Source organism: Corvus kubaryi, unplaced genomic scaffold (assembly GCF_017639235.1).
Source record: "Corvus kubaryi isolate FWS band 111438036 unplaced genomic scaffold, C.kubaryi_AGA036_p1.0 78, whole genome shotgun sequence".
Lineage (NCBI taxonomy): Eukaryota > Metazoa > Chordata > Aves > Passeriformes > Corvidae > Corvus > Corvus kubaryi.
Genome location: NW_024582065.1, coordinates 7,110,838 through 7,135,895, shown reverse-complemented (window position 1 = coordinate 7,135,895; position 25,058 = coordinate 7,110,838). Strand labels below are relative to the sequence as shown.

At 49.4% G+C, this 25,058-nt stretch overlaps 2 protein-coding genes and 1 long non-coding RNA gene across 4 annotated transcripts in view; 1 reads left to right on the top strand and 2 right to left on the bottom strand.

Annotated features, from left to right (window-relative positions):
* BRD3 (bromodomain containing 3) overlaps window positions 1–16,548 on the top strand; it is a 41,793-nt gene extending 25,245 nt beyond the window's left edge. For both annotated transcript variants that reach the window (XM_042052102.1, XM_042052101.1), the window contains exons 5-12: window positions 599–813; window positions 2,328–2,699; window positions 7,029–7,157; window positions 7,524–7,715; window positions 8,050–8,285; window positions 8,794–9,086; window positions 10,871–10,999; window positions 11,564–16,548. In XM_042052102.1, the coding sequence (XP_041908036.1) occupies window positions 599–813; window positions 2,328–2,699; window positions 7,029–7,157; window positions 7,524–7,715; window positions 8,050–8,285; window positions 8,794–9,086; window positions 10,871–10,999; window positions 11,564–11,679 (1,682 nt within the window). In that variant the 3' untranslated portion in view covers window positions 11,680–16,548. The remainder of the gene's footprint in view (window positions 1–598; window positions 814–2,327; window positions 2,700–7,028; window positions 7,158–7,523; window positions 7,716–8,049; window positions 8,286–8,793; window positions 9,087–10,870; window positions 11,000–11,563) is intronic.
* Window positions 87–24,895, bottom strand: LOC121676097. Its single transcript, XR_006020360.1, has 3 exons — window positions 24,881–24,895; window positions 17,276–17,285; window positions 87–173 (listed from the first exon to the last, which is right to left on the bottom strand). It is a non-coding gene; the product is annotated as an uncharacterized LOC121676097 (long non-coding RNA).
* Window positions 18,235–21,860, bottom strand: BRD3OS (BRD3 opposite strand). Its single transcript, XM_042052105.1, has 2 exons — window positions 21,799–21,860; window positions 18,235–21,560 (listed from the first exon to the last, which is right to left on the bottom strand). The coding sequence occupies exon 2, from the start codon at window positions 20,981–20,983 to the stop codon at window positions 20,714–20,716; it is 270 nt and encodes an 89-aa protein (XP_041908039.1). The 5' UTR covers window positions 20,984–21,560; window positions 21,799–21,860; the 3' UTR covers window positions 18,235–20,713.
* Window positions 24,896–25,058: the final 163 nt, after the last annotated feature.

The window sequence follows — 25,058 nt, the reverse complement described above, 5'->3', positions numbered from 1 at the left end:
ACCAGTCGGCAGGTTTCCAGCAGTGCAGGTGTAGCATCACAGACATTGAGGCCATCAGGAGACTTAAGCTCTACTGAGAGTCACAGAATCATAAAATATGGAGTTGGAAGGGACCCACAGGAATCATTGAGCCCAACTCCTGTCCCTGAACAGGACAACCCCAAGAATCCCCCCTTTGCACTTGTGGCAAATCTGGAGTGCTTTGGGCTCCTGGGTGTTCAGGTGCCTTAGGGCAGTGGTTGTTGCCATTTGCATGGTATGAACACCTTCCACTGTCCCATCTCCTTGAGCTCCTGCTCTTTTGCTGAGCTCAGTGCAGCTCTGGGAGCATCAGAGAGGTGAAGACTGTCCCAGAGCAACACACACTCCACGTGAAAAGCTGGAATTATTTTGCATGTGGCTGACCTAAACTCGTGGTGCAAGGACTTAGATCAGAGATTCCTCATTTTTGTTGCACCCTGGGTAACAGCACCGAGCAAATCACACCGTGTCCTTTGTGCTCTCCCCGTGGCCCTGGCCTGGGAGCCCTTCAGCATCAGTTTGCTCCCAGCTCGCTCCCAGCTCTAACCACCAGCGCCTTTCCCCTCTCGTTTGAAAGGAGCGCAGCAAGCCGTGGCCGTGTCTTCCGTGTCCCCGCCGGCCCCGTTCCAGAACGTCCCTCCAGCCGTGTCTCAGACGCCCGTCATCGCTGCCACCCCCGTGCCAACCATCACCGCGACCGTCCCGCCTGTCGCCGCCCCTGCCGCCGCCGCCCCGCCGCCGCCCGCCGCTCCGATCATGCCCGTGGTGCCTCCCACGCCCCCGGTCGTCAAGGTAAATCCGGGCAGCCCCTTCCTCTGCTGAGCGGGGCTGGGCTGCCAGCCCTCACTGCTGGCTCCGCGCGTTCCTGCTTTCGTCGTTGGCTGTGGAGTTGGAGAGGGTTGAGAACGATTTTGCCGGTTTTCACACACTCCCGATGAGGTGATGTCACCTGTGTTTGCTTCAGCTCAGTTCCAACCTCTCCTTTTGTAGCGTTCCCCTGTGCTGCTACTCTGGGGCTGTTGGAATTCCCCCCATTTTACACCAAATAGCTCAAAGCATCTCTTCCCTCTCTGACAGCTGATTTTACTGGGGCTGTTCCTTTAAGGTTTTGAGGCTCCAGCATTAGGAATGTTCCTCTCTGCTTTAAACCAGTTCAAGACAAGCCTGTCACTCCAGTTGGAGGAGACTGATGTTGCCTGCAGGTTTTGGGTGCATTAGTTCTGTCTTCCTTACTGAGTAATCTTTTGGGAGTTGTCACTGGTGTTTTGCTGTTTATTATGTTAGTTTATGGGTAAATGGAAATGTTACCTAAATAATTGAAATTTTCTTAGCAAGCTGTGTATTGCTTTAAAAATGATGAAAGCAAAGCTCAGAGAAAGCTGGTTTTTTTAAAAATCTAAACTGTGGAATTAACTACAACAGTATTGGTTGTGAGTTTGCTTGGACCAGCAGAGGCACAGAATTGTTTTGCTTTTTAACCCAATTGTTTGAGAATTGCTAGAGAAATCGTGAGTCAGATCTTGCAGCTAAGCTGTCCTCGAGGCTCAGAAACCTGTCTCATGTTTCAGTTTCTGTCCAAATAACTTGCTTCCGAGAATCAATTTCATTTTAAAACTCAAGGATGAACCCAGAAGTGAGTTTGCCAAATACACAGTGCAAAATTAATTCTGCTTGGCATTTACTTAAGATTTCCCTTAGATTTCTCTAAGGAACTTTTTCCCCCTGTCTCCCTCTCCAGAGAAATAAGGAGCACGAGCGAGCTGACTGGACAGTCACAGCTTGAATTTATGTGAGAGGGTTTGTTTGCTTAAGGCAAAATCTACCTTTGCACACCCACTAAATACAGGGGAGTGAGGGCTCACGGGTCTTTGGTGATTAATATGCTTTGGTTCAGAACTTATAGCCTGATCCTGCCACTGGGGACTCAGCCATGTGGTTAAGTTACTGACACTTGCTCAGTCCCGATGCATCAGCTGAGCTGCAGTAATCGACTGGGCGCCCTCGTTTCCCTTGGCAAACACGAGGTAAGAGTCCTGGCTTCCCTCTCAGGGAAATAACACATTTTGCAGCATGGTTGGGCATGGGTTGGAGACGTGCAAATGGTTGCTTACTGTGGCTCAGGTGACGTGCAGCGTTGTAGCCATTGTGTGTTGGAGCCTCTAGTCACAAATCCCATTTATCCCGGTAAAATAAGTGGGTTTTTTTTCTGTCAGAGGTCAGGCAAAACTAAGGATGAGCTGTGCTAGGGTTTCTGCTGGCTGAGAACTGGGCACGCACTCACAGAGCCTGTCCCTCTGCTGTTTCAGAAAAAGGGAGTGAAGCGGAAAGCAGACACCACCACCCCCACCACCTCTGCCATCACTGCCAGCAGGAGCGAGTCCCCCACGCCCCTCTCGGACCCCAAACAGGCCAAAATCATCGCGCGCAGGGAGAGCGGCGGCCGCCCCATCAAACCACCAAAGAAAGACCTGGAAGATGGAGAGGTCCCACAGCACGCAGGGAAGAAGGGCAAACTCTCTGAGCACCTCAAGTACTGTGACAGCATCCTCAAGGAGATGCTCTCCAAGAAGCACGCAGCCTATGCATGGCCCTTTTACAAGCCCGTGGATGCTGAGGCCTTGGAATTACATGACTATCATGATATTATCAAGCACCCCATGGATCTCAGTACTGTGAAAGTACGTCCTCATTTACCACCTCTTTTTGCTGGGGGTCCCTCTGGTTGCAGAGGACTGGCTCCTTCTGGGGGAGGGGGAAGGGGAAAGGGTGGAAACTGAACCTTTTTGGATATCAAGTGGATATTTTTATGTTTTGTTTCCGTCCCCTCTTCCTTTTTTTGCCATAACCTGGGGCAGCTTTTTTTTTCTGCCCTGCAAAGCAGATGTACAATGGCATCCTCTCCTCTCTGTGGGTAGTCCAGCTGTTTAACTGGTGTTCTTGGCACTCTGTTGCACTCTGAAGAGGTGCTTTATTTCACAGGATTCAGTTGATAATATCCCATTTCCAGAAGCTGCTGCCTACCTACTTGGTGGCGGTGGCAGATAGGCTTACACTGAGCAATTCCAGCTGGAATGTGATGGTACTCAGGGAGATGTATGATGGTTTTGTGGTTCATGCTTGGCTTCTCAAGAGTTTAGCTTTGTATGGTCCAGTATTCTTGTTTTTCCCAGTTGGTTTGGAGGTTTGCTGAATCCCTCCGTGAAGCAAAGCCATGTCTTTGTAGTTCCCATCTTCTGCTTGTGAGCCAGGCACTCAAATCTGTGTTGGTGGAGGGGAGATGTGATGTGCAGGAGGTGAAGATGTTGCTGGCTTTCACTGGCATTTCCAGAAGGGTTTTACTGCCAGCTGAGCCAGTGCCTGGGGTTGTCTGAATGCCCGGGTGACAAAAGGGCAGCTGTGGTTGTGATTCCTGTCATATTCCTTGGCAGATCCTATGTGGTACCTGGGAGTAGCATGTTGCACTCTGATGTGCCATGCATCCATCCCAGGGATGCTGTGGGTCTCCAGAGATATCTGCAGCCTGCTAGATGAAGTCCCAGGTGACTGCAGGAAGATTAGAGATGGAGAGAGTGAAATCCTGTCCCTCTCAAGGCTGGTATTTCCATCTGTGCTTAGGTGATTTCTTATTGCAAGAGATCCTTGTGCTGTGTTCTGAAAAATCTAAGTGCAAAGCTGTGATTTCTTGGGTTGGTGACTCCTTCATACTTAAATCTCTTTATAGTCCTCACTTCATTCTTTTAAAATTGTACACCTCTGCCCTTTTCAGGCAAGTGCAGGTGATATCCTCCCTCTTCACCTGACTAGTGTAGGGCAGAAAATTGGAGACAGGTTGATGGCAAACCCAGTGGAGTCTTTTACACCTAAAGACTCTGGGTTTCTCATTCCACATGGTAGTATTTTTCTTAATAAAGCTGTTTGAAGTGCTGTCTGGTATTGGTTTTTTATGGAGTGTTTTATTGTCATTGCTCTTGGCCTGTAGATCATAGAGTGACTTCTCAGAGATGCAGCCCATAATACGTTCACTGCGTGGAGCAGAAACCTGCCATTTGCAGGCAGTGTCATTTTCCAGTGTCAGGGACTTCCTCTGTGTCTCTGAAAGGTTTTTAGATTTAATTCTGCCCAAGTGACAATGGCTGTGATAAAGCAGCACAACTAATGGCCTCCAAACTAACCAGGGAGGGATTATGTGAGAAAGTAAAACACAGGCATTGCTGCAGCTATAACACATCCTGTCTCTTTGCTTCTGTTGCTATGTTAGGTTTTATTTTCCTCTGAGAATATCCTTCACATCCAGGAGCATTTTTTCCCTGGCAGAGGTGTCTCCAGGAGGATTTGGAGGTTGTTTTCTCTGTGTGTGGTGGAGGAGGCAGGTTGGCTGTTGTGACTGTGCCTGGGGCAGGTGAGACGGAGGGGCTGTAACTGAGCTTGTTGCAGCCAGGAGCAAAGGGATGTGCTGGAATTTTGTGCTGGAGCTAGGACTGAGAGTGGGAACAGCTGAAGGGACAGGATCTGTGAGTTCATCTCCACCTCAGTTCTCTTTATCACAGAGAGGGAAAGAGCAGAACTGCTTGGAGTAGGAAAGGATGGAAGTGTGAGGAGAGAGGGAGGCAGCAGCTGTAATTCCCTGTGAGGAGTGGGATGCACTGAGGCTGGAGCTGCTGCTGCCCTGTCCCCAGGCAGGCAGAGACCACGTGCAGAACATCCCTGTCCCACTCTGTGGTGCTGGGGAGGCAGGACTTGGGAGAACCTGGAGCACCTCTTCTCCTGCTCCATCCTCTGGCTGCCAGGTCCCAGCAGTGACATGGATGTCTCTGCCTTTGTTTTACTCTGTGGTGAGCAAGCAACAGGCCTTGCTGTACAAAAGGATTTCCACAAGGTGGTTGCTTTTGGAATAAAGCACTTCCTCCAGGGATGTAACTGTGCTCACCCCTTAATTTTCCTGCAGTGAACTGCTGTAGTTTCAGAGCAGCTGAGTCCAGGGTCTTAAAAGTGAGGAACATTCTTTGTGTCCTGCCCAGAGAGGAGGCAAAGAAAAGACTCACCTTAGAGCTGGAGGCACGTTAGACATGAGGAAACAAATTTCTGAACGTTAAAGATGATTAAACAATGGATTGAGGGGGAAAATGAGATTGCTGTGGGTAAATGCTGTGTGTGGGACAGAGGATGGGCGAGCTGGCCTGCCTGCACCTCTGCCAGCCCCGCCTGTCTGACTCCTGATTTGCAGTTGTAAATGTAATCACTTTTTTTTTTAAAGCAGCTGGATATGTCTAAGTGTATTTGTAACCAAAGATATTCCAGCCCACCGATTTAAAGTGCTTTTCTTTCTTTTGTTAAGCTAATTATTCTTTATAAGAAAACAAAACAAAAATCCACGGATTAAAACTGTTGGGCTAGAAAACTGTTGAGTTTGGATGAAAAGCAAAGCCTCAGACATTGGAATGTATTTCATAGGCAGTAATCAGGCCCTGAGTATGCCAAACAAATATAAAAAGGCCTTTCATGCAGTAAGATGTATTTTAAAATAAACGGGCCCTTTGGTTTCAACATATGTTTTGCTTTGGCATTGGCCTGAGAGGCTTTTCAGACAGGAGCACCAAAACCTATTTCCCTTTCTGCCTTTGTGCTGTGGCTCCCAGACTGTCTCCTGGTTTATTCACCAGGAAAATGAGGTCTCCTGACAAAAAGTTTGACAGATGTCTGTCTGCAGCACAGCAGGGAGCAAGGCTGCAGGGACATCACCACCCTGCATCAGGTCCCTCAGAAGCTGTGTCCCTGGAGGTGAAATTCTGCCCTTTTCACAACACAAACAGCTCCAGGAGTCATTGCAGTGTTTCAAGACAGTTCCAAGGTCTATCACAGCTGTGAGATTTCTGTAGTTCCATGAACAAAGGGGAATTTTGCTGGTGTTAGGGGTGGGTGACAGACCCTGAGCATCCCTGACTGCTGCTGGGATGGAGGGTGTCTGTCCCCATCATGTCCCCTGCCTGTCTGCCAGTCAACCCTTCTCTTCTCTGGGGATACAGGTGCCCAAGACACACAAAAGGGAGGCCTGTAAGCACTTGGCAAATAGAGAATTTCTTTAAACCCAGGTCTTTTAAATGCAAATGAAATGTAGTGTTAGCTTCTCTTTCCTTTCAGCAGGAGTAATTGGAGCTAAGGTTTTATACATAGTAGTAATATATGCATAAAATCAATTAAGTGCTGGGAATGCTATAAACTGCTCTCTAAACCCAAATCATTCAGTCCCAAACAGCAAAAGAAATGGATGGAAGTGAGAGCTGAAAAATAAGAGAAAGGAGCAAGGTACAAATATTTGATATTTATTCTCACTACTCTAGGAAATAACATTATGAGTAGGTTCATAAAGGGTGAATTCTGTATCCATTTCTCTCAGTTGGACTTCTAAATTGAGAGTGGGAGTTGTAGTTTAACTGTAAATGCCTATTTTGCTGTAGGAATTGCTGAGCAAACCTCCTGCCCCCTGTTAGCAGCAAGTCAGATTTTCATGATCTTTTCTGCCCTTTCAGATTTACAAGGCAAATATATCCAAGCATTTGTAGAAATACACACTTAAGGTACTGCTGTAATTGTAACTGGCTTGTTGAGTCTTGCCCTTTCAAACCACGACCCTTGTTTCTATTAGCTCCTGATCCATTTTTCTAAATGATTTTTCTAATGATTTTTAAATGTTTTCTGGTAGAATGTGGACCCTGACAGATTTATATTTTACTACTTAGAAAACAAGTTCAATTTAGAATCTTAGTGTTTAAACTGCTATGAAATATCAACTTCTTTGGTTGCCTGGCGTTTATTTGCCTGTTTTACAAAGTAGGAACTCTAATGTTATTTAGGAACCAATAACCCTAATCAAACTTCCATTCTCCTAGATGGGATTTTTGAGGCTGTCCTGTCTCTGAGGTTCACATGTCCTCCATGCAGTTGCTACAAATGCCTTTTGCTTATGGCTTTTTTTTTTTCCCCTTTCCCTTTGGCTTGTTTGTTTGCAGAAAAAAATGGACAGTCGGGAATACCAGGATGCACAAGGTTTTGCAGCAGATATTCGGTTAATGTTCTCTAATTGTTACAAGTACAATCCTCCAGACCACGAGGTGGTGGCCATGGCCAGGAAGCTCCAGGTAAAGGTGTTGGCAAATGCATCTTCCAGAGTGTGTTTAGTTCAGGTACAAGGTGAGATCCGGGTGCGGATCTGCTCTTGGCACCAACAAGGGAGACTCCTTCAGCCCTTGGCAGGAGCCTCGTGCTCTCTGCAGGACTGTTGTGCTCTTCACATGGCGTGGGCCCAATGCCATGTTCAGCTCCTAAAATACTATAATCCTTGCTGTTAAAGTCAAGGGGGAATTTTCTCGGGCTTTCCAGATATTCTGTATATTACTATTTACTTGTAGTGCACAAAGACCCTGCCCCTGATGTATTTAAGAGACCAGAGTGAGCTGTTTGCGGCCGAGGCTCCTTTGGTCACCCATTTTCCTCCTTTTTTGCAGGATGTCTTTGAGATGAGGTTTGCAAAAATGCCCGATGAGCCTGCAGAGGCCCCCCCTCCACCTCCCCCAACAGCCCCAGTGGTGAGCAAAAGCACAGAGAGCAGCCACAGCAGCGAGGAGAGCTCCTCCGACTCCGACAGCTCCGACTCCGAGGAGGAGCGGGCGACTCGGCTGGCCGAGCTCCAGGAGCAGGTACTGCCCCATCCCAGCTGTGTCCCCGTGCATTAGACAGAGCACAGCAGCAGGAATTGTGTCCTGAAAAATCCCACCTAGGCTGGGATGCAGGGAAACACTCCCTGCTAAAGGGGAAAAGCATTCAGCTGTGCCATCAGTGTGTGTTTAATCTAATGGTAATTTCCCTCAAGATTGTTTTTCTCAGTGCTGATGCTTTCTACTTCCTTCTGCGATCCCAAAATATGATTGATTTTTGACTTTAGGATATACTTACACCTTGGGATGTAGAGGGAAGGATTTGTGGAGGCATCAGTTACCTTGCCTTGATGGATTTTCCCCTGTTTCCCCCCAGCTGAAAGCCGTCCACGAGCAGCTGGCTGCACTGTCCCAAGCGCCAGTGAACAAACCAAAGAAAAAAAAAGAGAAGAAGGAGAAAGAGAAGAAAAAGAAAGATAAAGAGAAGGAAAAGGAAAAGCACAAAGTAAAGGCCGAGGAGGAGAAGAAACCCAAGGTGGCTCAACCACCAAAACAAACGCAACAGAAGAAAGCCCCAGCTAAGAAAGCAAACAGCACAACCACAGCTAACAGGTGAGAGCCAGCCTTCCACAAGGTGCCTTGAGGGGACAGCCAGGGGCTTCCAGCCTTGTCCTTAATTCCTGGGGAAGCTCAGTAGTAGTTAATTTGCTGCTGAATACTGTTCCCATTCCCAGACAGCTCCAGGGAGTCTTCAACTTGGAGCTGGCAGTGCAACCACCATGTTTTCAGTGTCCAGCTCTTTGAATCCCTGCCTGATTGCTCTCAGATAAGGTTTTGGGGGCTGCCTTTTGTGCAGCCACCAAGAATGTGCCATTTCATAGCTGCCCCCCTGCTGCTTCTTGGGCTTGTTGTCACACTTCACAGGGCTAAAATATAACAGGAACACAACAGCTGATCTCAGGCTGCTGAACTTTTTCAGCACTTGTGATGCTGTTCCAGCCATCTGACGAGAGCTTCAAAGCCAAGAGCATGGGGATGTTTGTTACAAGGGAGTTGGGGGAAAAAAAAGAATTCATTGCTGTGTCCCCATGAATGTTTTCATGCTTGACAACCTCCCCAGGCAGCCCAAGAAAGGAGGCAAGCAGGCATCTGCAACCTACGACTCGGATGAGGAGGAGGAAGGGCTGCCCATGACTTATGATGAGAAACGACAGCTCAGCCTGGACATCAACCGCCTGCCCGGGGAGAAGCTGGGCAGGGTGGTTCACATCATCCAGTCCCGGGAACCTTCCCTCAGAGACTCCAATCCTGACGAGATTGAAATAGATTTTGAAACCTTGAAGCCCACAACGTTACGAGAACTGGAGAGATACGTGAAATCTTGTTTACAGAAAAAACAAAGGAAACCATTTTGTAAGTTACCCTCCCGGGGCACGTGTTCCCCCCAGCAGCTCTGGGGCTCAGCTGTGGAGTCAGGGCATGTGTATTGAGGTTCTCTTACCCACCCATTGGCTATGTGATGACAGGAATTTTTAGAGATTCTTTTCTCCCAAGGAAATGTACAGAAACTTTCTATTTTTTCTCTGTTCTTTCTTCCCATGGTGTCCTGCTGCAGAGACCTGGAGAGTCAATGTGCTCCTCTGCAAGACCTGTGGGATGCCTTTGTTACTTACCCAGGCTCTGGAAGGCCCTGTAAAGGTTTCAGTCTCATTGTGTCAGGTGTTATGTGCCCACATCTGGAAGGATCAGTTTCTTATCCTGAATAGTTTAGCATCTAATTAGGAAGGAAACAAAAAAACGTGGTTGGGATCCAAACCACCAAGGCAATAAATGATTTGCACAAGGTTACCTGTGGATTCTGGGTGTGTCTGAGCTGTTTATTCACCCCAAAACTGTTCATCCTGCATGGCCTGATCACCACATTGCCCTCACCCTCTGTCAGATCACAGGATGAATGTCAGTCTGCTGCTGAGTGTGTGGTTCGGTGTGGGACACACTTTGTGCCTTGTCCACAAAGCAAATTCTTGCAGCTCCTTGGGAGTTTAGCTCCATCTGGACAGCAAGAGGATCACCTACCTGAAATGCTCCTGGCTCTCTTGGTTAAGGGAGTTTTGCTTTTAAGATTGACACAAAAGCTACTCCCTGCTTTCGTACGTCACCTCCGTTCCTTCCCCACAGGATTTTCAGGAAGGCCTAAGCAAAATACAGACTTTCACCTTTCTTTTTGCTTTGATTTATTTTTTTTCCCCTCCCTGAATCCTTCACTGTTGGAATATCTCAGGAAAGGACTTTCCAGAGTGCTTAGGAACAGAAAGCATCCTTTAATTTTGGAACCAAAGTGTAGAGTAACACAGATAACCTCAGATATCCACCCTGTGAGCCTGGCATGCCTGAGTCAGGCTGGGCTCTTGTGCTGGGTGTTCCCTCTTAGGACTGCACTTTACTTTTCTTTTTTTGGTTTTATTTTTTTTAAATCATTGCTTTAAAACAGCTCACAGAAATGTAGGTATTTCCTTGCTGGATCAGGCAAAATATCTGGCTCCTGTTTTGTGCTTCCAATCCTGGCCAACACCTGTGTTCAATTACTCCTCCTTTGGAGGAATATTTCCTTTCCTTGGCAGTAGGAGTGTTGCTGGTACTTCTCACCCTTTCCATCCTGGTGCAGTTACATTCCTGTTGTCTGCCAGCCTTTGCTTCAGTTGGGTTTTAATTTGCCTCTGTTTTGTTTTCTGTTTAGAGCAACATAAACCACAGTAGATTCTTGTGTGAGGGGATCAGAAGTTTTAATGGCAGATGCTTTACTCCTGACAACCTTTAATGGGACACTTTATTTTACAGGGCAGAAAACCCATGTAACAATTCTGTAATTGCAAATCTGTAATTATTGACCATATAACTGGCTGGTAAGTAACCTGTAATGGCAAGGTTATTACATGGATATTTCTATCTTCTAAAATACTTTCCAGAAGATCTCTCTTAAAAAAAATTGCATGTTACAGGATGGTGGTGATTTGGTGAGCAAGGCAACTTCAGGTGTTGCCTTCTCTCTGGGATGTGTAGTTGCTGTGTGAGCACTGGATCTTGGCAGTGTCACTGCAGAGTGTGCACACAGATGTACATGCCCTGTAAAATAGTGATGTCCACTCTTTTCCCCAGCATCCCTGCACTTTCAGAAACTCTGCCTTCCTCCTCCACAGCTGCCAGTGGCAAAAAGCAAGCAGCAAAGTCAAAAGAAGAGTTAGCTCAGGAAAAGAAGAAAGAACTAGAAAAACGGTTACAGGATGTCAGTGGGCAGCTAAACAACAACAAGAAGCCTGCAAAGAAAGGTAATGGCTTTGGTTTTATGTGAAAACAGTATCCAAAAGTGGGCAGACTTTGTCATAGGGTCAAAACCTCTGCCTTGGGTTTGGTTCTGTGACAGGAACCCTCAGAGAGTTCCTGCTGGGCACTGAGCTACTGTGTGGGACTGCTTTGGTCCATGTCCAGGTGGAAACTGCTGGGTGGCAAATGGGAGCTGTGTTGGAGGCAATTCCTCCTTCAGAGGGAGGAGGATCTTCCCTGTGTTAGCCTGGTGTGCAGCCCACACCACAGAGCATCTAACACACGTGGGGTCACAAAAATCCCAAACCCCCACATAGCTCAAGATGCTCCAGAAGGTTCCCCCAGAGCAAACAAAGCTGCTGCCAGCTTTCCCAAGGGGGTTTTGCTGTGCTCAGAGATGGACACTGCCCCACAGCAGAGCTCCTGGGTGGATCCCACACTTCCGTGGTCACTGGAAGTAGAAGGAGCCCTGTCACCCTGCGGGTCAAATTGGGAACGAAGGCTGTGGGCAACCCTTCTGTGTTTCAGTTCCTTGCAAGTAACCACATCCCTGCTTTGTTCCCCTGCAGAGAAATCCGGCTCCACTCCCTCTGGAGGCCCTTCCCGGCTCAGCAGCAGCAGCTCCTCCGAGTCCGGGAGCAGCAGCTCCAGCGGCTCCAGCTCGGACAGCAGCGACTCGGAATGAGCTGGGGACACTCGGACACAAACCCCCAAGGGACACCCCCTCCCTCCCCATGCTCTGCAGTGTCCCTTCCTCTCCTTAAACCCCTGCTCTCGGGCCACGGTGGTCAGGTTTTATCCCCTCTCTCTTTCTCTGACTTGTTTTTTATTTTATTTTTTAACTCAGTGTTACAAAAGGTCTCTTCCATTTTTTTTTTTTTTTGTTGTTGGTGGGGGGGGGAGGGGCTCTCTTTTAATAGGTCAAAGATCTTTGAGTGTGTGTGTGTGACTAGACTTTATGACAAATAGTTCCCTTTGCATAAAGTCTCTAAAATTTACATTTTACCTGGAGAAAATTGGTCGAAAATGGAAGAACTTTGAGCTCTTAGCAGGAGATAAATAGAAAATTCTGCAAGGTTTGTAGTACATTTCCCTCCCAGCCCTTTCCCTCTCCCCAGAATATTCTCTTTTAATAAGCCTGCCTGGCTCACACAAGGTAAAAACCATCTTTTTTTAAAGAAATCTCTGTAAAATGGTACTGTATCTGAAAGATGTTAGCTTTTGAACTAGTTGGTGTATTTGTTATTAGCACTAGTATTCTTAATCTCCAAGTCTACAGTGTGATGAAAATGTCAGATGCTATCATCTTTTTACATAAAAACAACAACAAAAAAATCCAAAAAAATTCTCATGTACTGTGGATTGCTAACATGCTTTTTTTTTTAAATCTTGGTAGAAGCATAGGCACCTGTTCAGGAAGGTCTTGAAGCTTGAATTTAACTTTTAAGCACACGAGCAATAGAAGTGGTTGCATTTCTTGGTTTTCCACTCAAAAGCTTCACTTTTCCTGGGGATTCATTGGGAAGAAGGGAGCAAGGGACACACTCAAGTTTCTTGGGAATGGTATTTTTAACATTAAATAGATAATTTCCAGGAAATGGACGCTCTCTATGAAAGTTTTCATGGAATTGAAAGGAGTTTTTTGGCTGGAAGTTGTCAGCTGGAGCCTGGAGTGATCCCTGCAGTGAGCAGGACAAGTCATGTGCCCATTACTGGGCACATCTTCGGGATTTTCTTCATGACAAACACCTCAGTCTGGGCTTAAAATAAAGCAGCACTTGAGCTCCAGCTGAGGCTGAGCTGGCAGGGGAAGTGGAGAGAGGGATTTTGCGTGCGTTTGGGCTTCTTGCTTTTGAGTTTGCTTTGTTTTTCTCCCTTCTCCTCATCGTTCTGGTAGTGAGCTCCTCGACAGGGGATGCTCCTCCTGTGTCAGGCAGGGTGCAGGTTCCAGGCACTGAAATGTTTTACCTCAATGAAAAGGAAAAAGAGGGGAGGGAGAAGAAGAAAAAAAAAAGCTAATTTTTTAAAGCTTGCTATTTTTTTGACCTGCACTGCTGCAATACACCCTGGTTTCAGTGTCCCTAATTTCATGTATATACCATGACTTTATTTATTAAACACCATCAGTCATTTAAAAGGTAATAAAACCTAACAAAAGCCAAGCTGGGGTTCTGCAGGCCAGCAGACAGGCAGACTTTTAATGAGGTTTGAACCAGATTTAAAACAAACAAACAAACAACAACAAAGCAAATAAAAATCCATGAATTTATTTATATACCTTGGACTTTATACCTACAGGTGCTATAGTCCAGTCTCTTGTGTGTCTGGTGCTCTGACATGTTTGGTCTGTTCATTTTTAGATACTTTTTCCCTCTTCTTTTCACCCTAGTCCCCTTTTTTCCCCATTTTGTACAGATTTTGGAGACATACAATTTTGATACAATTTTATTTTCTCGGTGGTCTTCCTCCCCCCCCCCCCCCTTTTTTTTTTTTGTGGAACAATGGGGGTTTTATCCTTTTCTAATCCAATGTTAGGAAAACACCAGTTCTATAAAGATACAACATTTGTAATCAGAGGGGCAGAAGTTTTATTGTAAATTCTTTTTATTGTAAAGAAAAAAAATATACAGAGTTTGACAGAAAATTCTGCCTTTCCTTCTCCAGCACCAGCCCCTAAGGCTGCCTCTCTCCTGTGGGGTAGCCCTAAAATTCACCTTCCTGTGCTCTCCCAGCGGTGCAAATTGCTCCAGATTTTATTTTCCCCACAGGTGAGTGGCCCTGGAGCACCCTCAAGGCCAGCACAAGATTTCCTTTGCACACTCAGCCTCCAGGAGCTGGGACAGGAGATGCTGTGCTGGGCTGTGGGCTCTGGTGGATGTCCATGTGCTGGGAATCTGGGAATCACTGCCTGTTTTAGCATTCCAAGGTTTGCACTTCCAGCTGCATCCATGCTTAGTGCCAGTCACCCACTGCCCAGCAGCCAAGGGTGATTTGCTGGATACTTGGGCATCTGCCTCTCAAAATCTGCTGGTGACCAGAGATTGTTTCCCAGAGCATTTGAAAGAAAAATGTTCTGGTTTTTACTGAAATTCATGATTTTTCTTTCCCATTAACAATGGAGTTCAGTCCTGATATTTTTTTTTTAAGTTCTGCCCTTATAAATCCTTCCCCCAGACAGATCCCTGGTAATATATTTTCAGAATTTACTTTGAGGAAATGTAATATTCACCTAATTAAGAGCTTGGGTTTCTTTTTAACGGGGTTGGGTTTCACCTGTGTTTCTCCTGTTGCCTGCGACTCAAATGATCAAAACCAAGGAATATTTTAATGAATAATTGCAACCAATTCACTGCCACGGCATTTGGATAAACAAACTCCCAGTTTTCCCTTCCTGGGACCTTTTCCTGCGTGCTTGACCCTGAGCTGTGGTGGCGGCTTCTGTGGCGGGGACAAACTGGAGCTGGCGTCGGAGGCAACAGCATCACTGCCACAAAAAAACTGGGAATGCGGCTCTGTCACCGTCCTCTGATGTCAGGAACAACCCCTGGAACACACAGACATCCCTCAAGGAGCCACAGGGCTGTCCCACCAAAATCAATTGGAGCCAGAGGGTTGAGAACCACATGTGAAGTGATGGGAAAAGGCCCGGCCTGAGACCGGCTCAGCGCTGGAGGAGGATCCCTGTTTGAGCTGGAAAACCATCCCAGCCTGGGGATTTTCAAGGAAAACAACCTGCCAAGGCCACCACGGAATGGGAAGAACCACCTGCACAGCTTTGATCCACCAGCTGCAACTTGGGCTTCCACTTACTGGGAAACTTTTCATGGGAAGTGAGGTGTTCCCAACAAAATGGAGCAAGGAGAAATCCATTTTGGCATGACCCAGGGAATCCATTGATGACTCTTCACTTCCAAACGTTGTCCTTACACTTTTCCATTCTCAGATCGTTCGTAGTGCTCCTTATCCCCACCATGTCCATGGGGGTGCCTCTTGTACAACCCAGGTTTCTCCAGGAGAGATGTTTCCAGTCCAGAGTAAGTAGCAGCAGCCCTAAATGAGTTGGGAACTGAACCAACAGAGCATTTATTTAACTGGGTTTTATTGCATGACACGTCAGTCCAGATGTCACGAAATAACTTTGAAACGATCAAACACACAACGTTTGAAAGAACATTTTTAAACTTAAGAATTAAAAAAAAAAAAAAAAGGAAAAAAAATTTTTATGGTAGAATTTTTCTTGAATGAACAAAGTTTAACTTTGTTTTCCAGGGGAAACTTCACTGAAATCAGTATGATTTCATATGTATGCACACACACAGAGTTTTATTGAAACTGCTTTTTCGGACGAATTCCTGTTTTAACAAAATATCTGACCAGACCTTTCTCAATCAACCAGCATTACTGCACCTTTTAAAAACTTTGTGAACCTTTTCTCTGATTGTAAACTCAGCCTGTCTCGTGGCTCAGTGGGACCAGAGGGAGATCCCCATCCTGGGGCTCAGGCCCTGACCCATCGACCGAAGGAATCTCTCGGCTCCAACAGCTCTCTGCACACCAAATGTGTCGTCTACACACAAAAATCACTGCAATTTTTGTACTGATGTGGTTTGAACCTTGCTTACCCCCAGGGTTTGTAACTGTAGGAGTGATGTTTCAGGACTGTGGCACTGCTGGGAGGGTGGTGATCCCCCAAACACACCCAGCACTGTGTGTGTGGAAATGCACAGCCGAGTTCCCCCTGAGGTCTCTTCCCTGTTCTCCATGTGGTAGAAGCAGACTGCAGTTACCTGATCTAGTTCTTTCTCTGCTTTGGGGGCTTTTAGACCAGTTTTTAATTTTTTTTCCTTGTTTTGAAAGGAATGATGTTTTTTTTTAAAGCTGGGGTTGAAGCTGAGGGGCAGGGATCGGGGCATGACAAAGACAAACCACAACCTTTTTAGTACTGAATTTTAAATTCTCAGTCTCTTCTCAACCCTGAGCAGTTACCACTAGGGCTAACTGTGGGCAGGCTCTGCATCATTAAAGAGAAATTTAGGATTCCTTACACAGCAGCATTATCTTGCTCGAGCTGCATTTTGTAAAGAAAATGGTATTTACATATCTTTTTAAAATGTCATTTTTAAAAAATAAATTAAACCACCAGCTAGGATTTGACACAGGCCACTTAGAACACAGCCCTGATACTGGCATAACCAATCCAGAAAGATTTGTTGTTGTATTTTTGTTTTGTTATTTTGGGTTTTTTTTTTAATATTTAAAGAAAAAAAAAGAAATTGTTACTTTTCTGTATGATGTGCATGCAAATTTACCGTAACTCTTTTTCTTAAAACTTTTTAGTGCCATTTCTAGTATATTCCTGTAAATGTCAGTTATTCAAAAGAGTCAATGTAAGTAGTTTAGCTTGTTTATTGCAAATTGCTGGCCTCAAACAAAACAGACTTTAAAAAAAAAAAAAAAAGAGTTAGAAAGTAATCTTTGATGTTACTGGTAATCACGGACCCTGGTCCTGGGGCATTCGTTTTGTTTTCATAATAAAAAGAAAAATTGTTTTGTGTGTGCAGTTTGATCCCGTATTTTCCCCTCTCCTGATCTTTTCCAGGTGTGGCACTCGTCCCAGTCCAAACCTGCACTGAGCAGTGCCAGGAGCCAAACAAAAATCTGTTGAGTCCTGGTGCCACGAGTCCTGTGGGATAATTTTGAGGTCATTTTGTAAGTTTTGTGGAGTGCCACACTCAGGGGCTCACTGCCCTCAGAGTGGGGGCAGCGCTGGGGTGTCTGAATCACAGCTGAGTACCTGGAATAAAACTGCTTTACTTTAAATCCCCCTTTTTTTGGTGAGGGGAGTTCAGCTGCTCCCGTATCCCAGGGCAGCCAAGGAAGCGCTTGAACTCCTCCCAGGATCCTACAGTCTGCAGGGTCTTAAGTTCTGTGAGAATTGCTCCTGGCTGAGGTAAGTTGGGCTGAAAGGAGATCAAACTTCCCCCAGGTTTGCCACTGGCTTCTCTGAAGCCACCAGGACCTGCAGGAAGCAGAGGGACTTTGTCACCTGCTGCAGCAGCCAGGGCTGGCTCTGTGAGCTCAGGGTGACCTGGAAGGCACAGCTTGAAAAGGGGGGGCTGGAGCAGCTGGGCCCAGTCCCAGCAGAGTCCCAGCATTGCTGTGTGGGGCCAGGATCTATTTTGGTCACTGGAGAGGCTTGGGGTTGGTTTTGCTGTTTGGTTTGTGTGCAAGGTGGGGTTACCACAGCCAGGCTGCCCCAGGGTGGTTAATCTTTCTCTAACCCTGTTCCTGCTCACTGCCTTTCCAAGCCAGCATCTCCAAGGTTTCAGCAAACCTGTTTCACTCTGCTCTTGTATCAGGGACACTCCCACAGGGGCTGTTTGTTCAACCTGTCCTCTGAACAACCTCCTGTGAGGCAGCTGAGGATGTTTCTGTAGCATTTACAGGTGAGTTATTTCTAGGGGTGGCAAGCAGAGCTGTTCCTTGCAGGCTGGGAAGGGGTTGAGGACAGGCAGGACATGATTGAGGTTCAGCTCTCACTGGTCATGCCTTGAATCCTGGGGCCAGGTCTGGGCCCCTCACTGCAAGATGGACAGTGAGGGGCTGGAATGAGTCCAGAGAAGGGAAGAAAAGGGTCTGGAGAGCCTGTTTTATGAGGAGCAGCTGAGGGGACTCAGCCTGGAGGAAAAGGAGGCTCAGGGAAGACCTTGCTCTCTACAGCTGCCTAAAACGAGGATGTGAGGTGGGGTTTGGCCTCTCCTGGGCAACCAGTGACAGGACAAGAGGGAACAGCCTCAAGCTGCACCAGGTGAGGTTCAGGTTGGACATCAGGAGAAATTCCTTCAAGGGGAAAGGGTTGCCAGGCCTTGGCAGGGGCTGCCCAGGGAGGTTTGGAGTCCCCATCCCTGGAGGTGGCACTCAGAGCTCTGGGCTGGTGACAAGGTCGGAGGATTGGTCACAGGCTGGATGTGACAATCTCCAAGGTCTTTTCCAGCCTTGATTCCCTGATTCAGTGTGACATCAGGAGGCTTTCCTCATCCTGAATGCACTGCTGAGACTTCAGAGCTGCTGGCCTTGGGGAGCTGGAGGAGCCTCCCCTGCAGCTCCTGGTCCAGGGTCTGGGGCTTGGGAGCCCCACCAGTAACTGAGGGAATTCCTCCCTCGCAGGTGGGGAATGCCAAAAGCTGTCACCTGTGCCAGAGCCGTGGGCATGCAGGGGAAAACCAGCCGCTTGCAAAGCTGCATTCAAATCATTTTAATGCACTTTATCAAAGAGGCTACAACAGTGTTTGAAACAAGTGCATCACCACCAGACAACTGGCTCACAGAAACGGCCACAGCAGCCACTCCCCAACCCTGCTGTGACCAGTGGCACACAGAAATGGAAAACTACAGTCACATTCATGGAGATGGTAGGACAACTCATCCTCTTCTTCCTGTACTGTCACATCCAGCCTCCATCCTGGAAGAATTTATGCACATTCTTACGGGTTTAGTCTTGTATAGTCCAATTAACACTCTGCAAAATAACTCGATTTTGGTTTACCAGCCACATTAACAAAAAGAGACTGATTATACCCAAAATAAGCATCTTCCTCACTGAAATGAAAAAGAAAGTAAGTGTTGCATTTCTTTTTCTATAAGAAAAGAAAATGAACAGCTGGTTTGGGGGATGTGCTGTTCCTTAAACTCCCAGAGTTCACATGCTCCCCAGGGCTGGCCTGGAACCCACCTCTCCTGCTTCTCCAGGTGACTCCACCTGCAGTTCCCAGGGGAGCTCTGGGCCCAGCCTCCTGCCTGTTTGAGCAAATAATCTCCTGTTCACTCAGCCAAGAACTGGAGGCCCAGGTGGGTCACACATCCCTGGCACTGCTCCCCCGGCACCTCGCCGAGCCTCGCTGGGTTTGTGAATCTCATTGAACGCTTGCACCCGGTTGAAAAAGATTTATTCACTGGAATATTTCTCTTCCAGAGCTACTCCTGACAAAACCAAGAGGGTTATTTGTGTGCAGAGCAATGCACGGGTCTGCAAAGCAGCGAGGTCCAGCAGTAGGTTTAAATCTATGGGCATACACACAAGGTATCAAACACCAACACATGCAGAAATAGTGCTTTTAAAAAACAACGAGCTGCCTACTGTTTGCAGGGCTACGGAGCAGGGCTGAGTACACCAAACCTCTACGATTTCACTCTAGAACAGGTGTGTTCTGCTCAGTGCATGGATTCAGCAAGGTTGAGTGTCTGTGTGTTTGTTGTAGTGTTTCACCTGCACGGGAGAGGTGGAAGAGATTCTTTACTGTATTTAAAAACAAAACAAAAAATAAATAAATAAAGTACTTGAAAAATGCAAAGGAGGTTTTAGATAAATAGAAGTAATGACTGTGCCTGATAATAGGCAGGTAAATAATCCATCCTGAAGCTGACATCAAATACTGATTTGCCTGGAGTTAAGCTGTGCCCAGGCACTGCTGGGTTGGATACATGTCCTAGGCAGGACAGAAAGGGCAGAACCCTGACGAAGAACTTTCATGCTGAACCCTGGGCATGTAATTCACACCCCTGGAAGTGGCAATTTTGTTTTTAACAAAATTCAGGTGCTTGCTGGGCTGAGTTTCTCAGTGTGATCTTGCCTTGAGCAAGTCAGGATTCAGCAGAAACTTAAACCTGAAAGCAGCAGCCTCTGTGCCCAAGCAGGGCCGTGCTTCTCCCTCCTAAAACCCTTCAGTTCATCGAAACAATCCCAGACACAACTTTTAAAATACATGCACCAAACTTACAATCCAACCTGAACTAGAAGTTAAACCCCTCCAAGCTACTGCATGCATTAAAACTTGAGTGCAAAGCAAAACTCCAGTGGCCTCTCTCCTTCTGTAACCCACCTCTGGAGTGGGTCTGTGCTGCGTAGGAGTTTCCTCATGTCCCTTAGGACATCGTGAGTATTTACAGGAGTTTCTTCCTTGCTTTCCTGGGCCTGTCCCTCCCTTTCTGGTTGTTCCCTGGGGGATCTGTTCCTGAAGCTGGGCCAGGGATCTGCATGAAAGGAGTCAGCTCCCCTGACTCCAGAACTCCTGTTATTTCCACGATCCCACACTGTGGGATCAGAGAGGGCCCTTTGCTTTCCATGAAACTCCAGCACACCTCTCCTACCAGGTGTTTGGAAGGCTCTGATTAAATCCTGAACACATTCTCTCCCTATTCCCACAATAAACCACTCCATTCCTGGGCTGGAAGAGACCAAAGGGAGACAGAGCAAACAGAACAAGTAATGGCCAGGTGGGTTTAGAGATGAACTTCCTAAGACCACAGCCTCGATGGGAACGGATCTGTGCTCGCCTCTGTCCCACCAGCATTCCCAGAGCTCTGGAAAAGCACCAGGACTGGCCAGTAAGGGTAGCTGGGGATGGTGCCCAAGTGCCAGCGGGTGTTTCTCAGGGCACACGAGCCACTTACAAGCAACACATGGCCCAGCACGGCCCCTGCCAAGATTCCAGGCAGCAACAGGCTTGGGAGCTCCCCAGCGAGACTGGGGTTGTTGTACACACTCAGTGACATGCAGAATGTGAGTCTATAAACAGCAAACTCAAACAGAAACAATCAAACTTCAGCCTTCCCGGCCTCTCCTGGAAACGCTGCTTCCTCCGCAGGGCTGTGAGAGGATGGTGCACACCCACCTCCCCCAGCTCGATGCTTCCTCTCCACATGTGGGTTCCTATGGGAAATTACATAATAGCACAAAACTTGGACTGCCCCGTGTCCCTGGAGACATCCAGCTTGTTTTTGTCCCGCACCAGGATGGCTTCATTGCCGTACTGCGAGTACCACATGCTCCTGCTGCGGCTCAGGTAGGTGTTGGGGGGAGCTGACTCCAGTTTCTGCTGCTGCTGCTGCCAGATGAGCAGGGAGGTGTCCCTGTACCTCAGCCGGGCATAGCCCTCGGACAAGGCTTTCTCGGGCAGGGGCACCCTCCCGTTCATCACCGTGTCACTCATCTGCCCGAGGAGAGCTCCACAAACAGGAGCTCCTTCCCAACAGCTCCGAAATGAACCCCGCTGGCTGGGTCCAGGTCGATGGCTGCTGCTTGGAGCTCAAGGCAGAACATCCCAGGGGATGGCTCTTGGGATCCACGAGCTGCTGGCACCACTCAGGAGAGGGAGCAAGGCCCCAAAATCACAGCAGGCAGCCTGGCCTTGCTTAAAAACCACGCCAGGACTTCGGAGAGCTTATCCAGTGGTGACACCGCTGCGTGTTTCATGCTGCGAAGGGCCCACACGTGCTGTTTGTCGACAGTCCATGAAGCATTCTCCAGAGGTGCGAGCGGCGGCGGCTCTGCAGCCAGGCAGGGCAGGCTGAGCGGGTCGGGATGAGCTCTATTCCCTGCAGAACGGATCCCGAAGCCGTGGGGAGGTCAGAGCTCAGAGGTCAGCGGTGCCCAGGCCCGTGCATGGCCTCTGCCCCGCTGATGGCCGGGAGCCCGGCACGTCACGTGCTCAGGGATGCAGGAGAAGATGCTGCTCGGCCCTGCTGTGGTACCCGAGCTGGGGGGCCCCCGGCACCTCCCGACGGCACCTGCGGGACACAGCGGGGTCACCCCACGGGCTGGCAGCGGGGATCCCCGCCCTGCCAGCCTCCCTTTCCGTGCCTCCCCTCCCGCCCGCCCCCAGCGCCCTTCCAGCGGCACCGCGCCCCGTCCGCGGCCGCCCCGCACCCCCCGGCCCTGCGCGCCCCGCGCGGGGGTCCCACACCGCCCTCCCCACGCCGTCCCCCAAGGGCCCCCCGCGCCCCCCGCCCGCTGCCCAGGCCCCACCGTGCTGCGCTGCCCGGCCCGGCCCGGCCCCGGCGCCGCTGGGCTCGGCGGAGCGGCCGCGGAGGCTCCGCCCGCCGTGATGCGCTCGGGAGGAGCCACAGCCGGGGCGGGGGCACCGGGGGAGGGCGGCAGCGGCGGGGCCGAGGGGATGGGACACGGCGGGGGGGACCTCGAGTGTGTGCGTGGGTCCGGGTGTGTGGGAGCAGTGGGGCTCCCCGAGTGGGTGCGTGGATATGGGGCACGATACTGGGCTCCCCACTTCGGATGCGCAGGTCTGGACCACGGCAGTGGGGTCACCCCGAGTGGGGTGAGTGGGTCCGGGCATGGCAGTGGGGCTCCCCAAGGTGGATTTATGGGTCCGGACTATGGCAGTGAAGCCCCCCCAGTGGGTACGAGGGTCCCACGGGTGCTCCCCAGCACTGGATGTGCGGAGTGTTTTAAAGGAGCCCATACTGGGAGCCGATACTGGGAGCACTGGCGCTGAACTGGGGGAGTGCCCCCAAGTGCTGTCCTTGGGAGAGGGGCTGTCCTGGCTGCCAGAGGTGCTGGGGGGTCCCAGCCCTGGGATTTACAGCCCACTCTCCTTTTTGGTGGGTGACTGGGGGGCAGCCGTGTGTGATGGGGGGGGTGCAGGGACCCTTTGTGCCCCTTTGGGCTCCCCAGTGACCGCCCATCCATGGGGTGAGGACAGGCAGGGGACACCCCTGTGTGCTGCCAGCCTCATGCCACCGTCACCGTGCTCTGCGTGGGACAGGAGCACGACAGAGCAGCCCCTCCTTGACCTCCGCTCGCCATCTCTCTCTACCCCGGCGCCTCTCCTTATCCCGCCTGTCCTCCGGCCAGCACAGTACGAAATATGTTTTGAAGAGAGCTGCAGGGCTTATTCTTTTCCTGATGATGCTAAATTTAAGCTCTCAATCTTCTTATCTCCTGTGAAGGCAGCGCCATCTAATCTCCCGCGAAGGACCCGATGCACTTATCCGAGCAGAGCTGCCCCAGGCGCTGCTCCCGTTGTTCCGCTCGGCCCCCACGGACACAAACAAGAGGCTGTGGTTTACTTCGTCAGAGGGAAGGCATGCTGCAATTCCCTGTTCCCAGGAGATTTAGGCCAAACGCAAAGAAGAGGGAAGCAAAAAAAGGGAAAAAAAAAGAGGAATGACCACACTATTAAACTGTTTATTGTCAGAAATATCCTGACTGCTGCTTAATCTGCTTCCTGCTAGTGCAGAGAAGCCAGCCCTGACCCAGTCATGGAACAAAGTGCAAAATCCTTCAGTGGACAAGATTTAGGGTTTTTTTAAGGTTGTCTTGGTATTCTCTGTAAAATTACTGGCTCTGTTATCACCAAAATAACAGAAGTTGGGAAGGGGGTGGGTGCACTGCCGAGGTGGGGCAAGGAGAAGGGTTGGAACCTGCCGAGCTCCAACTGCTCTGACCCCTCCACTCGACCCTTCGCTGTGAGTCCCTGAGTTACCTGCCAACACGACCCTTCCCAAATAAACCATGGAGGCAGCAGCAGTGGAATGGATCAGGTGAAATCCAGGTGCTACTCAGTCAATGGTTTGTTCCTCTCCTCCTTCCTCCGAGGAAATCTCTGCTTTGCTCTCCCTGAGCTGCCTCAGGCCGTTCCTCTGCTGTGCCATGGCTGCAGTGAGGGGCTGGGCGCTTTTCCCCTTGCCCAGTTCCTGGGGCTGTGAACGCTGTGTCTGTCTGATTTTGATGGGAAACCGGTTGGGATGGAGCCCGGTGGAGGATCCTTAATCAGTGAGGGTGTCCCAGCAGCGCAGTGATGGCATTGGGAGCTGTTAACTGGTGGTTGCTGGTATTCAGCACAGCTGGGGCATCCCAAAATGAGGCTGTTCCACAGAGAAACGCCCAGGGAAGTGCCTGGGGTCAGAGTCCTTTTCCAGTGGAGTTGTACTCTCAGGCTAAACAAAGAGCACCCGTGGCTGAACGCTCCCGTTGCTCCAGCACAAGAGGAGAATCCAGTTCATCCCTTCTGCCTTGCACTGAGCTGTGCCAGGTTAATTTTCCTGCTCCTTCCCATGGTGACAGGCAGTCACCTCCGTGGGCAGCTCCAGGAGGTGGCTCCTGCGGGAAGGGCAGGGACACGAGCTGTGCTGGCAGCACTGCAGGCCCTTAGCAGGAGGATAATTGCAGGGAGTGTGGCAGGGGGCAGGTGGAGCAGGTGTGTGATGAGCCAGACAGAGGATTCTTGTCTGTACCCTGTAGCTGAACACTTTGGTGGCCCTGTGATTTCCCCCTCGCTGATAATCGAGCAGCGGGTTTGCCGAGCTGGGGCTCGCACAGCTTTCCTAAAATAGTTGGTGAAAGGAGATCACAAAATCTAAGGGTGTGTTGCAAATGGCACGTAGGCTGTGTGACAGCTGCCGTGCCAGCAGCCGGGCCGGCTCCTGCTCTGGGGACCCTGGCTCCGGCTGGAGACATGTCTGTGTCCCCTGGCAGCCAGCACGGCTCCGGGACAGGCTGGTGCACGCTTGGACTAATCCAGAAGGTGGCAATGGCAATCCACAGACACTGGCTGGCTGGGAAAAAGAGGATTTCCTGGCGGTGTGGCTCTGCCGTTTAAGGGATATTTTCAGAGGGGCTGCCCCGTGGCTGCTTCTGTGCACGCGGGGAGTCAGCTCTTCTCCCAGGAGTGACACCAAGCATTGCAGAAAATGCACATTACTGGGAAACGTGGCCACATCCCAGGTATGTTTGGGTTGATGTGTAAGGTATGGTGTCCTCACACATGTTAGTGCATTTAATTTTCTTCCTTCTCACCTTCCTTCATTCTCTCTTTCCCTCCTCCCCTCCTTCCACTAGTTTTCCCTATTCCACGCTGGACTGAGATGTCCCCAGCCTGCTCTGTTACGTTCCCAAACTGCCACCACTTCACCAGCCAGGTCCCCCTCACACCCCCTCTGCATTGGGACCCGCTGCCTGCCAGGCTCCTCGTCTGTACACCCTGAGACATTTGGGGCTGAAAAAGCACAATGTTCCCTCTGGCAGCATCTTCTCGGTGCATCCAGCCACCTCTCGGGCTTCTCTCCTGCAAGGAACTCAAACAAAAGCACACGGAGCAAAGTCTGTGAGCGGAGAGAAGCTCCACGCTGGGTCCCCAGCAGAGGGTGGTGTCAGCCTCTGCCCTGCCCGGCTGTCATTCCCTGTCATTCCCTGGCTGGCTGTCATTCCCTGGGTGCCCGTCATTCCCTGGGTGCCATTCCCAGCAGTGCCAAGAGGCAGGAGAGGGGAGC

What these genes read in the sequence shown, in the direction of transcription:
- BRD3OS (XM_042052105.1), bottom strand. Translation starts at nt 20,983, where the DNA reads ATGAGTGACACGGTGATGAACGGGAGGGTGCCCCTGCCCGAGAAAGCC.